The 13,389-nt window shown below is 36.5% G+C and overlaps 1 protein-coding gene across 12 annotated transcripts in view; it reads right to left on the bottom strand.

Moving 5' to 3' along the window:
- The window catches only part of PTPRM (protein tyrosine phosphatase receptor type M), a 482,484-nt gene that overhangs the window by 46,744 nt on the left and 422,351 nt on the right, over window positions 1-13,389 (bottom strand). For all 12 annotated transcript variants that reach the window (XM_083826617.1, XM_083826619.1, XM_083826620.1 and 9 more), the window contains 2 exons: window positions 8,804-8,880; window positions 5,973-6,009 (listed from right to left, as the gene is read on the bottom strand). In XM_083826617.1, coding sequence (XP_083682743.1) covers window positions 5,973-6,009; window positions 8,804-8,880 — 114 coding nt within the window. The remainder of the gene's footprint in view (window positions 1-5,972; window positions 6,010-8,803; window positions 8,881-13,389) is intronic.

Genomic DNA, 13,389 nt, shown 5'->3' with positions numbered 1-13,389 from the left:
ATACGAAGACAAAAATATGGAGTCATGAAAATGTTGAAAGACCAACTGTTCTAACACAATTATCATTAAATTTCCTATAATAAACAAAGAGGTGGGGAGAAACTCAGCTATTCTCAGGTAACACAATGTGGCAACTGTTGGAAAGTGATGACTTTGATAGTTACCAGTTTTTACTACACATTGTGAGAATCATTGAATCACAGAATGGTTTGAATTGGAAGGGACCTTAAAGATCACCTAGTTCCAACCCGCCTGCCATGGGTAGGGTCAACTCCCACTACACCAGGTTGCTCAAAGCCCCATCCAGCCTGGCCTTAAATACTTCCAGGGAGGGGGCATTCACAGCTTCTCTGGGCAATCTATTCCAGTGCTTCAACATCCTCTGAGTAAAGATTTTCTTCTTTATATCTCATCTAAACCTTTTAGTTTAAAACCATTTCCCTTTGTCCTATTAGTACACCCCCTGATAAATAATCCCTCTCCAGCTTTCTTGTTGGCCCCTCTTAAGCACTGGAAGGCCACTATAAGGTCTCCCCATAGCCTTCTTTTCTTCAGGCTGAACAATCACAACTTTCTCAGCCTCTTTTCATAGGAGAGGTGCTCCAGCTCTCTTATCATCCTCATGGACCTCCTCTGGACTCACTCGAACAGGTCCATGTTAGACCTCTGTTGGGAACCCCAGAGCTGAATGCAGTACTCCAGGTGGGGTCTCATGAGAGTGGAGTAGAGGGGCAGAATCACCTCTCTCAGCATGCTGGTCATTCTTCTTTTGGTGGATCCCAGGATACGGTTGGCTTTCTGGGCTGCAAGCACACATTGCTGGCTCATATTCAGTTTTTCATCCACCAACATCCCCAAGTCCTTCTCTGCAGACTTGCTCTCAATCCACTCATCACCCAGCCTGTATTCATGCTTTTAACTGCCCTGACCCAGGTGCAGGACATTGCATTTGGCCTTGGTGAGGTTCATGGACCACCTCCCAAACCTGTCAAGGTCCCTTTGGATGGCATCCCTTCCCTCTAGCGTGTCAACTGCACTATGTAGCTTGGTGTCATCTGCAAAATTCCTGATGGTGCACTCAAATCTCATTGTCCATGTCACTGAGAAAGATGTTAAATAATAGTTGTCCCAATAACAACCCCTGAGGAACACCACTCATCACTGGTTTCCACCTGAACATTGAGCCATTGACTGCAACTCTTTGAGTGCAATCATCCAACGTTTTTTTTTTTCTACTGGGTGGTCCATCCATCAAATCCATGTCTCTCCAATTCAGAGAAAAGGATGTTGTATGGGACAGTGTCAAATGTTTTGCATAAGTCCAGATGGATGAACCTAGAAAGGTTCATCTGAAAGGAGAACTTTGTCTCCTTTTGTCCTCAACACTAGTATAAGTATCAGATTTCAAATGCTCCTCAAAAACTGGGATTGTTATCATCAGCCTCAGCTGGGAAATGGTAGTAAGACAGCTCTGGTGAATTTGCCATATGGTTTCACAGAATAACCTGTAGATATCACTTCCGCATGTAAAGGGTGTATTACTTCTGTATGCATTTGGGTGTGAAAAAAGGTAACTGCTTTGAAGGACATGTCTCAGAAAGCCTTGCCAATTCAATGCAGCACTCAAGAATGGGTTTATCTCCTTCACTGAAGATGTATGGCTTCAACCACTTTTAATGTTTTGATGATTCCGAAGTAAAGAACACCATTAAACATAGTTGAATCTTCAAGATTAATATAGGGGTACAGAATTCACTCACTTTGTGCATATATCAGAAAATCAGCCTGACTATCCTACGCCGTGAAGAAAGACAGCATGTATAAAGCTGAAAAATTGTGTAGAATTATCTTGCTCTGTTGTTTTTCAATTCTCCCTCAAGTAATTTCAAATGCTAATTTTCATCTGGAGGCTAAAACCATGGCAGCAAAAGTTTCTCTGTAAAGATAAGTGTGGAGCTTCCACACTGCTGTAGTTCTGACAACTTTCTGCTACATAAAAACAAAAAATGTGCCAAGGAAGTTGAGTACCATTATTCAAAGCAATATTTCTGCTTCAGATGCCTGAAAGGGAACTTTCAGTTCGAAAGAAAATGTATTTTTGTTTCTGAAAACCCTTATTAAAATGTTCACACAACATATACAGTAGTGTGTGGAAGAAAGATGCATTTTGCAGAAAAGAGAAAGAAAATGAAAGGGGTTATTACAGTGGCAAGTTTATGCTGCTGCAGTGAAGACTGTATAAACACTTCCATTGTAAATATTTATTTTCAGAAGTTTATAACTTGTACTTAAAAAACTTCTGACTGAAACTTGACTTGATGTCTGTCTCTATAACCAGCAATATACAAAGTGAAACAGTTTAGTGTCTGCTTTACAATTAAATACAGACAAGAGGGTGAAAGGCTTAATTGAGGCATTAAATCTAAAGCTTCTTTATTTTAAAAAGTAACTTTTTACAGTCATTAAGTATGCTCTGAAATACTTGCAAAAAACATCTTAGATCATGTTCCTGGGTGTGCTGCAACAAGCAGAGAGATTCAGTGAGCCTGACCTATGAGGATTATTCAGAAGTCAAGAGATGCTGAAATGAATGTACTTCATATACAAAGACATACAGCTTGCATGTGAGTATCTGCTGTTTCACACATGATTGATCTGCTTGAAAACTAGCCCTGGTAGAAATAACGAGAGATGCTGTAGCACTGTATTAACATTCATTTGTCCCTCATAATTTACGTTAGCTGGTGTAGTGGTGGAGGAAGCATTACAAAGCCATTGATAGAGACTTGCTAGAAGAAGCTAAGTCATAGCTGAATTAACTAGGTGAACTTCAGAAGACAGAGAACATACAAAACAAAAAAGATTTTTCCTGCTTGGTAATCAGGGTTAGACATGCAAGATCAACAACTGCCATCTGATAATAAGAAAATCCAGCAGTATGTGTGGAACTAAGTACTGTATAGATATTCAACATATTGCTTCCAGTAAAGGACCTGGTTAAAATTCATTGATTACCTAACTCCTGAAAAAAAAAAAAAAAAAAAAAAGCTACCAGTAAATTGAACAGATCATAAAAGAGCTTGACATTCTGCTATAAAATAATTTTAAAGAATTATATCCATGGGAACGAGGGATACATAAAACAAAGCACAGATTTTTAAATTGCACCTGCTTGCTGGTTCTGCATGACCCAATATTCTGGCTTGTGACAAGGGATTCTTTTTAATCATGGTGTCTGAGGTGCGGATTCCATCTGTTGATGCCAATTATAGCAGATCACCAGAAGTCTTTACTAGCTGTAAATTCAGTCTATCAGCCACATTACACTTACCACATAAAAGAAAAATGATGTTACTTTTCCAATCCAAATTGCACACTTTGTGTACATTACTTCTACAATGGAAGCAAAACCTTTTTTGATTATTAGTTGAGAAAGCCTCCATTAGGTATGTCTTTTAAAAAATGCTTCTCTCCCTTATTCAAATTAGCAGCAGATTGCTATGAATACCAAGGTGGAAGATACCAGTCTGTGTGTCAAACTCTGGTTAGTATGGAAGACAGTAACACTTTAATAAACAGGTGATTATGCAACTCCCAGCTCTGTTAAAAGCAGATTGGTAATCTATTACAAACTGATTAAATTTGCCACTTTTTCACTTCAAACAATTATATTTGCTCATTAACACTTGATATGTTGAACGCAGCTTAAGAAGAACATAGGAAAATTAAATATCAATCATTCTAACTCCTCAGAGATTTAAAACTGACTCATGTAATGATGTTTTCCTTCAAAGAACAATAGGCATGTGCACCTGTGAAAGATGTGGTGGAAGAGAAAAGGAAGAATGGGAAAAGCTATTTTAAGACTGATGTAAAGTAGACATCAAGGGAATTAAACACGTAGCTTAACTGTTGTGCTGTATTGATGTGTTTATACATATCTGTGTGAAAATGTGTTCTAAAACAGAGCATGAACATCTTTGGCTATATCTGTGAGCTATGGCACATGACAGGCTTACTAGCATGGAAGACATACAGAGACAAAGTCTTTTTGGCATGTGAAACAAATACCTTTCCTTTCACAGCTAATAGAGCCTTAAAGGAGTTTTAGAGATTATTCCCAGTTACCTTATCACCTTTGCAAAAGGCAGAGACTGCTGTGCAAAGGCTTTGTCAAGAAGCTGGGATGATGAGAATAACACTAACTAGTCTTTACACAACTGCATCTATCACAACATTGCAGACAGTCACATATTCTTTACATCATGGAAGATGACCTGTTTCTACTTCCCTTATTCTCCTTCTTGACTAGACACTTCTCCTTGCCACCTTAACAGGAAAAAGGTGTGGCTAAGAACCTGTTGTGACTTGCCAGTGGATCTGATACATGGACTTTCAGTACAGTATTGCATCCAATACTTGTCTTTAAAACCTAGAGTACAAAACCCTCAAGCTTGGTATTTGTTATTCAAGTATTGTGATGAGTGATAATGCTGCCTTTAAACCTGCTTCAGATAGGAATGACATACCAAAAAGCTGTCAGAAGGATCTGCGGAACATTCTGATGAAAACAACTGTATTACACACTGCAAGTAAAATGCCAGCTATGTATCTTTTCATTTTAGGATTCAGCTAAAGGTGAAAAACAACAGCACCATCAAGTAAAGGTTAAATGGAACAATCCACTTCTCAGAAAAGGAGACTGTAAAGGCCTAAAGTGAATTAAACACATGCTCTATTTTTGTCCTAGTTTACTCTCTTGCTTATATGTAGAAAGATGTGGTGGGTGGCTAACAGAAGTGAAAAATGAAGCACATTTAATGGCTCAAGGTCTAGATCTCCAATTCTAATTCTGGTCTAAAATTGTAAGATGGTGGTAAGGCAGTCCTGCATCCTGCCCCCCATCATGTAAAGCAATAGCACCTCATTTGGGACTAGCCAGAGCTAGTAGTACAGAACTAGAAGTACAGAAAGGAAGAGATATGTAGCCTCCCATTGGTAGAAGTAGGGACTGGGGGCTGCAGTGGAGTTTTTGCCCCCCTTAGGGTGCAAATTAATTCACAATAAGAGCTCTTATTTGACAAGGCCAACTTTTTCTCTGCATTGATAAAATGTCATTAAAAAGTATATATCACTTCTAAATCCAACACATGGTACAATTATTCCGAGTATATTATTCTCAGTACTCTAGCTGGAACTCTTAGAAGGCTGGACATATATTGAAATAATGTACATGGGTGTAGCTCAACTTCTTCAGGTCCATTGAAAAATCCAGGAAGCTTTGTTACAGAATACTTATTGCAGAGGAGAATCCCTCTGAGCAGTGGAGGAGCGATCAAATTGTCACACATATGCTATCTTAGCATATAGGCAAGAGTCTGGCATGTTGTTCAATACTATGATCAAGCAGTCACAGAAGACTCATCCTTCCCACCTGTTACAGCTCTGAACTTGACCAAAAAATATGTAAGAACTCCACCAGAATGGGCAAATATATCTTGTTGGTTCTTGTTCACAAACAAACTTTTAAAAGATGGTCTGTAAAATTCTCTCTCTAGATCCTTTTGAAGAATTGCCCTGCAAGAGCAATGTCTTTGGGTCCTCTACTAAAACTTGTCAAATAAAGTATTTCCCAGTTTAAAGACCTGAAGCCTAGATATCATTGAATACAAGAATATACATTTTCTTATCACTGTTGTCACTCTGAAATTTACTAAGTGTTTCCACCTTGACTTATTTCTTTTTTCATGAGTAACAAGATATTGAATAACTTCTGCTAAAAAGGATGTATTTTGCTTTTCTACACAAAATCTACTTGAATACAAACATAAAGGACTACTTACTTGAAATATGTGAAAATAAGACAGTAACAATCCAGTTTGCTTGCTTTTACCTAGGTGTTTGAACTTATTCTCTCTTGAATACTGACCTCTTAGCTTCTCATAGCAAAAACCAAAGGGTAAGACACTTACCTTGTGTAGCAATGTAGTGATTCGGCCTATGATAACCCTAAAATAAATTGGAAAAAAAAATATAAGCACCTTGTCTGTTGCTATTAGTGAAACTTCATTTAGAGTAGTTTTCAATAAAAATCACAACAGTAAGAGTGACATATTAAATTCAAAATTTCTTTCCAGCAGGGGAAGAGCAAGAGAGAAGGGGAAGAAGAAGCAAATGTGTTTTCTGCAAGATACTGAAGTTGCATCCTTGTACATTAGGGTACAGAAGTAATACGTTCTTTAAGTCTCTTGTTGGATCTGCTGAACACGAACAGCATGAAATCCTCTCTAGCACTTGCAGCTAATAGTGTGAGATGCTCATGAAGGCTGATACATACCTTCAAGCTACTGCTATTTATTGAAAAGTCTGTCCCTTTCTTAACAGCTAAAGAATGCTCGATTTGCATTCAGCCCTGAAAAGGGTGGTGGGATGTTCACTCTGTCCTCTGTGATTTGTTTATGATTTATTCCTGAACATTAAAAAAGAGGGCAAATTCTTTGACTAAATGGTTTGGTATGAATAAACTTGTTCACCTCTAAATGGGAAAAACAAAGCAATTCCTTGTTTCTCTGATGGCAAGAACAACTTAAACACAAGCTGGCTGTGCAATAAAGACTAATACTCCATGGATCTTCACAACATTGAATAGGTTGTCGACAGGGAACAATACCACTTTTATTGTGTTTGAGTTTATGATGTGATGGGAGTGTCACCAAAGGTTTAGATCATGCACTAGTATGTTGATAAATTCAGTTATACCACTTTTAATCTTTCTGTAATGGTTAGGTTCCATTGTCAGTCAAGAAAGGCAAGAATTTAAAGCTCAAGCTTTCATGCCATTGCAATTTCTCTGTAAAAGAGCAAGAGGGACTGTAGTGAAGCAAAGTGGGAAAGACGCAAAGCAATTGAAAATAGTTTGAATATTACAGAAAACATAACAAAAATTATAGAACTGATTTTTCTACATGTCATGGAAGCAAAATCTGGAATTGTACAAACTGAGAACTCTTCAGATAGCTACAGAGTCGATTTTTTTTTTCTGCTGTGTGTTATCTAACATCCGTAGTGGCTTCGATTAAATGATTCAGTTTCTCAGTGAAAAAAAAAAAAAAGCATTGGGAAAAATAGAGTATAGCCATTGCCCCCCTCTCATTTATGCACAAAAAATTCATAGTATCAACACGTTTATTCTGACAACACAGCAACAATAACTCCATGCAAGTGAAAAATAGCATCTGCTTCTGTAGTAGTAAACAAGAATTTCCAATGGAAATCTGACTAGCAAGATTATAAATGAAAAATGCTGTGTTTTATGCTCAAGTTGCTTTTGGAAGATGTCTGCAAACCTCCAAACTTTGCAATGAAGCCATCTGCTGGGATGAGGAAGAGATTTTTTTTTGTTCTCACCCATTATGTCTTTCAGGGCTATACTCTTTCCATACTCCTTTTCTATTCCTCTCATTATTTCCATAGGCAAAAAAGGGTTGCTATGCTGCTATTTTATCAGTATCTACAATAGGCTATTGTGCAAATTCTTCTTCCTCACATCTTTTAATATTTTAGAATGAGAAACAAATCTGACCCAAGAGCACACTAGTAGCCTAAAATGAGAACAATCCTGAATGTTGAAGAAAGTTTGAAAGTTAATTCAAATGTAGCTCTTCAATGTAAACTCTCTCTTTCTTTTTATGACAGAGATTACTCCCTTCAGATTTTAGTGAGATGTCTTACTAAATGCATCTCCATATCTGCCTTTAGCTTCTGGTGGATGTATTATTCTTTCATACAAAAAGGGGCTGAGCAGAAATCTAAGTTTCACTTAATGGTTCCTGAGCGTACTAACAAAAATCAATTGAAGGAGTTATCCTCAGACTTACAACTTCAGATTGCTAAAACTGAAGTAAACCTACTTTCTTGTACAGCTCAAGTTCCTCTGGTACTCCGAAAAACATCTCTTACATTCCCGTTTCATACTGGTGACTAAATTTAACTGTGAACCATGACACCGTTTTTCAAAGATGTCACTGCTGAACAAGAAATCTTTAGCAGACACTGTTTCTTATGAAGCAACACTTACCCAAACATCTAGCATTCCATGTGAATAATAATTATCTTTGCTAACCATAGATTTCTGACTTTAGACAGTATTGACTTTCTAATGATTTTCAATGCTACTTTTGAGTTCATTCTTTCAACCAAAAACACCTTGTCTCTTAAAGAATTTATTCTAATGTAAAACATTCAGTTAACACGATGCAGAATGAACAAAGAAGCCACCTTCAATAATTAAACAGCCTACAAATTTAATGAAATGTCTTGCTTGCATTAGAAGTACTGGTTAACAGCTGCAGAATATACTTTGAAGGCAACTTAAAAGTGCAGAGATGACAAGAGATTGCAAATCCCTGCATTAGGCATTACAGAGTTTTGTCACATTAATATGCAAACAGCTTTCTTTTAAATGTGGAATGATGCCAAGTTGTTGACAGGAAGTGAAAATAACATTTTGTTAGCCCAGATAAGCACCAGCAGGCAAAGTAGCCATACAGTGTTGCTGGCAAGATTTCAGTCTATTGGCAGTTTGAGGAAATAGCTCCTTTCATTTGCCTATTGACAAAACCTTTGAGGCCTTTTTTTTTCTTTTAGTGAACACCTAGCTTTCAAAGAGAGCACTTTCCGACAATGTTTAGCAGCTGATATTAGCTGTGATATCTACTAATAGAAATTATGAATAATGCGAGAATAATAAGAGCTGACTCTTTGAACACAATGACTAGTTTGTTGACTACATCAGAATACGCACATCAATATAATTTCCATTGATGTAATCAGAGCTTGTTTCGCCTTCAATGGGCTGCAATCTCACTCGAGAATGGTCATCTGAAACAGGAACAAGGGAGAGAAAAAAAAGCAATTAAAGACATTCAGTAATGAATATGACATCAAAATCTTACTTTAAAGTCAAACTAAAATCTCATTATTGCCAACTTCATGATTGTTTTGTTGGCCATGAAAAAATTGTATAGACAATGAATCTTCATTTTGGTCATTCATGAGGCTTTCCAAATTACCTCTGATTTTCAATTTGAATGCCTTAAATATTTCTAATTTGCAATCCTTTGCAATTATTATTATTATATTTTGCCTTAATAACCCCCCAAACCTTTTGTCAGAAAAATAATTAACATTAAGTTGTCTACGTTTTACTCAGTTGGAAATGTTTCTGCCAGTACTCAAAATAAGCTGGAGTCATTCTACAAGACATACTGCTACCTCACAGCTTCTAGAAAAAACTCATTATGTTTACAGTAAGGGAGAAAGCAAAATAAAGTAATGACGAAAAACAAGTAGTCAGATAATGACTTTGTCACTGAATTTTGCTCCATGGTGGCCATCTGTATCTGTCCAGGAATCCTACCTGTTAGCAAACACTTCCAACTCTAATTTCCAAATTCCAGTCCAAAACACCAGGGCATGAATTTATTTCTTGTCAGCTGCCTCATTTACTTTATGATGCTGCAGCGGTGATTAAGAAGTGCTAGAGGCTACATCCACCTCATAAAAGCTTCTCAGTATGCTGGTAGGGCTTCTTCTTCTCTGAGAATTTGGAACATGCTTCTCTTGGTTCAAAAGTGACCAAGCACAATGGCTTCTCTAGAATACCACACAAGTTGTTGATAAAACAATACTTTAAAGAAATTTAAGGGCATGATGTCAATGATCTCAAGGATGGAGACATAGAAAATAGTTTCTTTACTGCTGCTTTATTTACAAGTTCCTCCTGCTAATTAGATACCTATATATTATTGTTTTTGAATGGCACTTTTTAGCTGACTTACAACTGACTACAGACCTTACTGATTGTCATTATTTTCTTGTAAAGGAAATAAGCATAGAGCACAAGAGAAACTTGCCACCCATGTTCTCAATAGCTATTTTTTTTCAACCTCAAAAAAATCCAAAACGATAAAAAAAATGAATGAAAGAACAAGAAGGAGTTTTTAAAAACAATTTTTTTTTCAGAAGTAGCGTAATATTTGCCCATGTTCTGGAGGAGGAAGGAGAGGACAAGTGGTTCTTAGAATAACATTGTTTCAGAATTACAAGTCAAAAGGTTTTCAAATGGATGAGTAGGAAAGGAAGAGGAAAATTCTTGATTTCAACCTCTTTTATGATCTAAGTCTCACTGACTACAGATCTCAGAGCCTAGTCTGCTTCCGTGGGATTCCCCAGGGAGAGAGCAAGGGCATACATAGCTGTAAACCAAATACAGTAAATATATATTTTTTGCAGCTTTGCAGCTCTAGATTCTACACACCTAGTATATTGCTAGTTTGTTGTGATTATTTCAGCCAACAGTCTTTGAGAATGAGTTTTTCCAAAGACGTTGGGATATTCAAATCAATTAAGTTCATCAGGTCATCCTTTTCAGCCTTTTTATTCAGTTTTCAAAGACAAAAAATTTATAGAGATGTGATCCTCCATTACATAACCCATGGCTGCCTGACCTTATCAAGCTACTCTTATTCAAGTGCTGTGCTATTCTCTGCTTAATTAAGCTATTTATCAGTTTCTTCAGAACAGAGGTTCAGCTCACAGGTCCTTAATTCTAAAAGCCCATCTTACTTAAGAAAGATACTACATTAGGAACTTTCTAATCTTCTGACATGGCTGCTGTTTTTATGGTTTTGGGACCTGATCCAACTTCTATTGAAGTCAACAGACTCCAGAAGTTAACCTAGATTGGATTCATTGCTCATCCATATTTTCATCATTTCATGCATCATTTCCTTAAAAGCATTCTTACCAGGACAACTCAGGCTAGTAAATATCTCCACTTTTATATTTCTTGGAGTACTTAGGGTCAGATTTAATTGTCCAAACACAAGCACTCATGCCATTTTACACAGCCCAGGATATGGAATGGCACTAATCTCTTGTGGGAACTGTGTCACATTTTTGGTCCTGCACAGATGTCCTAGGTCACCTGAAATAGCACTGCTATGTTTAGACAACTAAATCCTGTCTTTAATGACTTGTGTATCAATGAATTCCATATTGGGCAAACCAAGCTTAAATTTCCCATTGAGTAACTTCTTAAAAACGACAACTTCCTGTTATTTCTTTTAGACTGATTTATACCACTGAGTAATACTCAGCACTATCCTTTATTATTATTATTATTACTTTATTACTTCTATTATTTACTCTATTCTTTCCTTGCAATTATTTTTGCTTCAGATTTTGCAAAACAAAGTAAGTTACTTCATAACTGTATCTTCATATAACCTTTTTGCCCTTTTTTTTCTTCACATACATCCTGTATTCTCACTTAAGTTTCTGGGAATTCTTCAAATAATGGACGGTTCAATACCCTTTCGCTTGCAGTGGAGCTGGAGTGACTCCCTTTTTTATTGCTTTGAAAACTCCAGTTAATTCCTTGGTGCATGGCAACACTTTTTAACCTGAAAAAAATTCTTTAGTCAACAACAAGAAATTCTTTCTGTGTGTATGCCCATGCTTATGTCAGGTAAGCTTATGTCTTAGTAAGCGTAAGAAGTAACAAAGCCAGATATTCTTCAAACATGTACAATGATTTTAAATGGCCTCAATGTTAATTGTGTAGATTTTTAGGTTATTTTGTTCCTTTATACTTTAGCTTGCTCTTTAACATTTTTGTAGCTTTTAAATACTCTCTTTTCCACTGTTATTTTGTTACCCTCTATCAAATTTAATTTTGCACTGATCACTTAAGCTTTCAAAATGAGTTATGTTAGAATTCATTTGTCTTTATAGAAGGCGATAATAGATAATGAATATGCACATTTTAATCTTGCTTCCGTCACGTTACCTACAACATGTGTATGCCAGTCTGCAGACTGTGAACTCTAACAAGCCCCTTGAGTAGCCAGTTGATTAGCATGCCTAGCCAATGACACTTTCTTGGGAAGTGCCTTGCTGATTCTTTGCAAATCAAGCCTTTCAGAAATGTCTCAGCTAAAATCTTTAGCTGCTTTTAAAAGCTGTGATCAATATCCTCTTCTCATTTAGTCAATGTTGAGTTAGGTAAAAATAAATACATAACCCCTTCCATCCTGAAATTACCTCCAGATCTCTCCAGAGGAATAAAAAAAATAGATTTTACCAAAATCCATGCATAACCCTACATGGACACAAATTTTTTCTTGAGTAAAAAGAGATTCATTTAGCAGATTCATGCCATTTTTTTAGTTGTTAATAAGAAAACACAAAGCCTTTTGTGTTCAATAAAGGAGGAATATGTTTTGTGTAGGGGACTGGACTGTGGGCATGATTCAGCTTGTTGAACAGAGGCTCACAAGTTGTAGCTACTTTCATACAGTAGGTAGGGCATGCTTGTAGCCAATTAAATGCACATCACTTGGGTAATGTAAAGCATGTTGCCATTTTGACAAGTTCATGCATTGCTGGTAGCTTGGTGCTTTTGTTTTAGTTCCCTCAGAGAACAATAATGACTACAAGCAATAATGTAACAACAGTATCTTGGGGAAAATTTAAACAAAGAGGATAAATGGACAGAAAAAGCTACATTAAACTCTTTACAGAAAAAAATATACATTTCACTATAATCATATACCCATAATCTGTGGCATCTAAACTATCTGTATTTTTAATTCTTTAAACACAGCATAAAAAGGCAATTTAGTAAAATGCTTTAAAAGCTAAAGCCAATACTTTAAACAACTATCTGGGATGAATTTTCAAAAGTGGACTGCTAAAACTGTACTCTTAGACTCTAAGCCAAGCAATCATTTATCAGCAGAAAACTACACAAAGTAATTAGACAGTTAACTACTTCATTTACATACATCTATTTAACAGATGACAAACTGTGGACAGTTTCAGCCTCTCTTTTAAGATACTGCCCTTTACTCTAATTAATTTTAATTTTGTATTTGTATTATAGACACATAAATAGGAAATGTTACTGATAATTCCATTTAACTCTTTCCCTTTGCTAAATACTGATGACATTAAAAGTAAATTGAGATCCAAATGATCACAGTAACATTTGCCCTCTCAGAGAGCCTTCAGTATTACTTGTAATTGCCATTGATTTGTGTATCTAATATCTTTTACTTGTTTTCCCTTTGCTACTCATCACTTCCTTTCCTCAGACATATAGCACTATCAGTCTTGTGTTTACTTCAGCCAGAGGGAGTCAAAGCAAAAGGCAATGTATTATGTGACATTAAAGAGGGGACTGACAAAGCTAAACACTGACTAAGAGAGAAGACCTATTGTTCACAGGCTTGGACTGGAAATAAAAAGTTCACAAAGGAAGAGTAAACATAAAGCTGGAGAATGCTCTTCGATATTCTTTTTTATGCCTTCAGTATTTTTACTTAA

Source organism: Anser anser, assembly GCF_964211835.1.
Source record: "Anser anser genome assembly, chromosome: 2".
Classification (NCBI taxonomy): domain Eukaryota; kingdom Metazoa; phylum Chordata; class Aves; order Anseriformes; family Anatidae; genus Anser; species Anser anser.
Note: the sequence above shows the minus strand (reverse complement) of the source record. Positions and strands in the feature narration are given on the sequence as shown.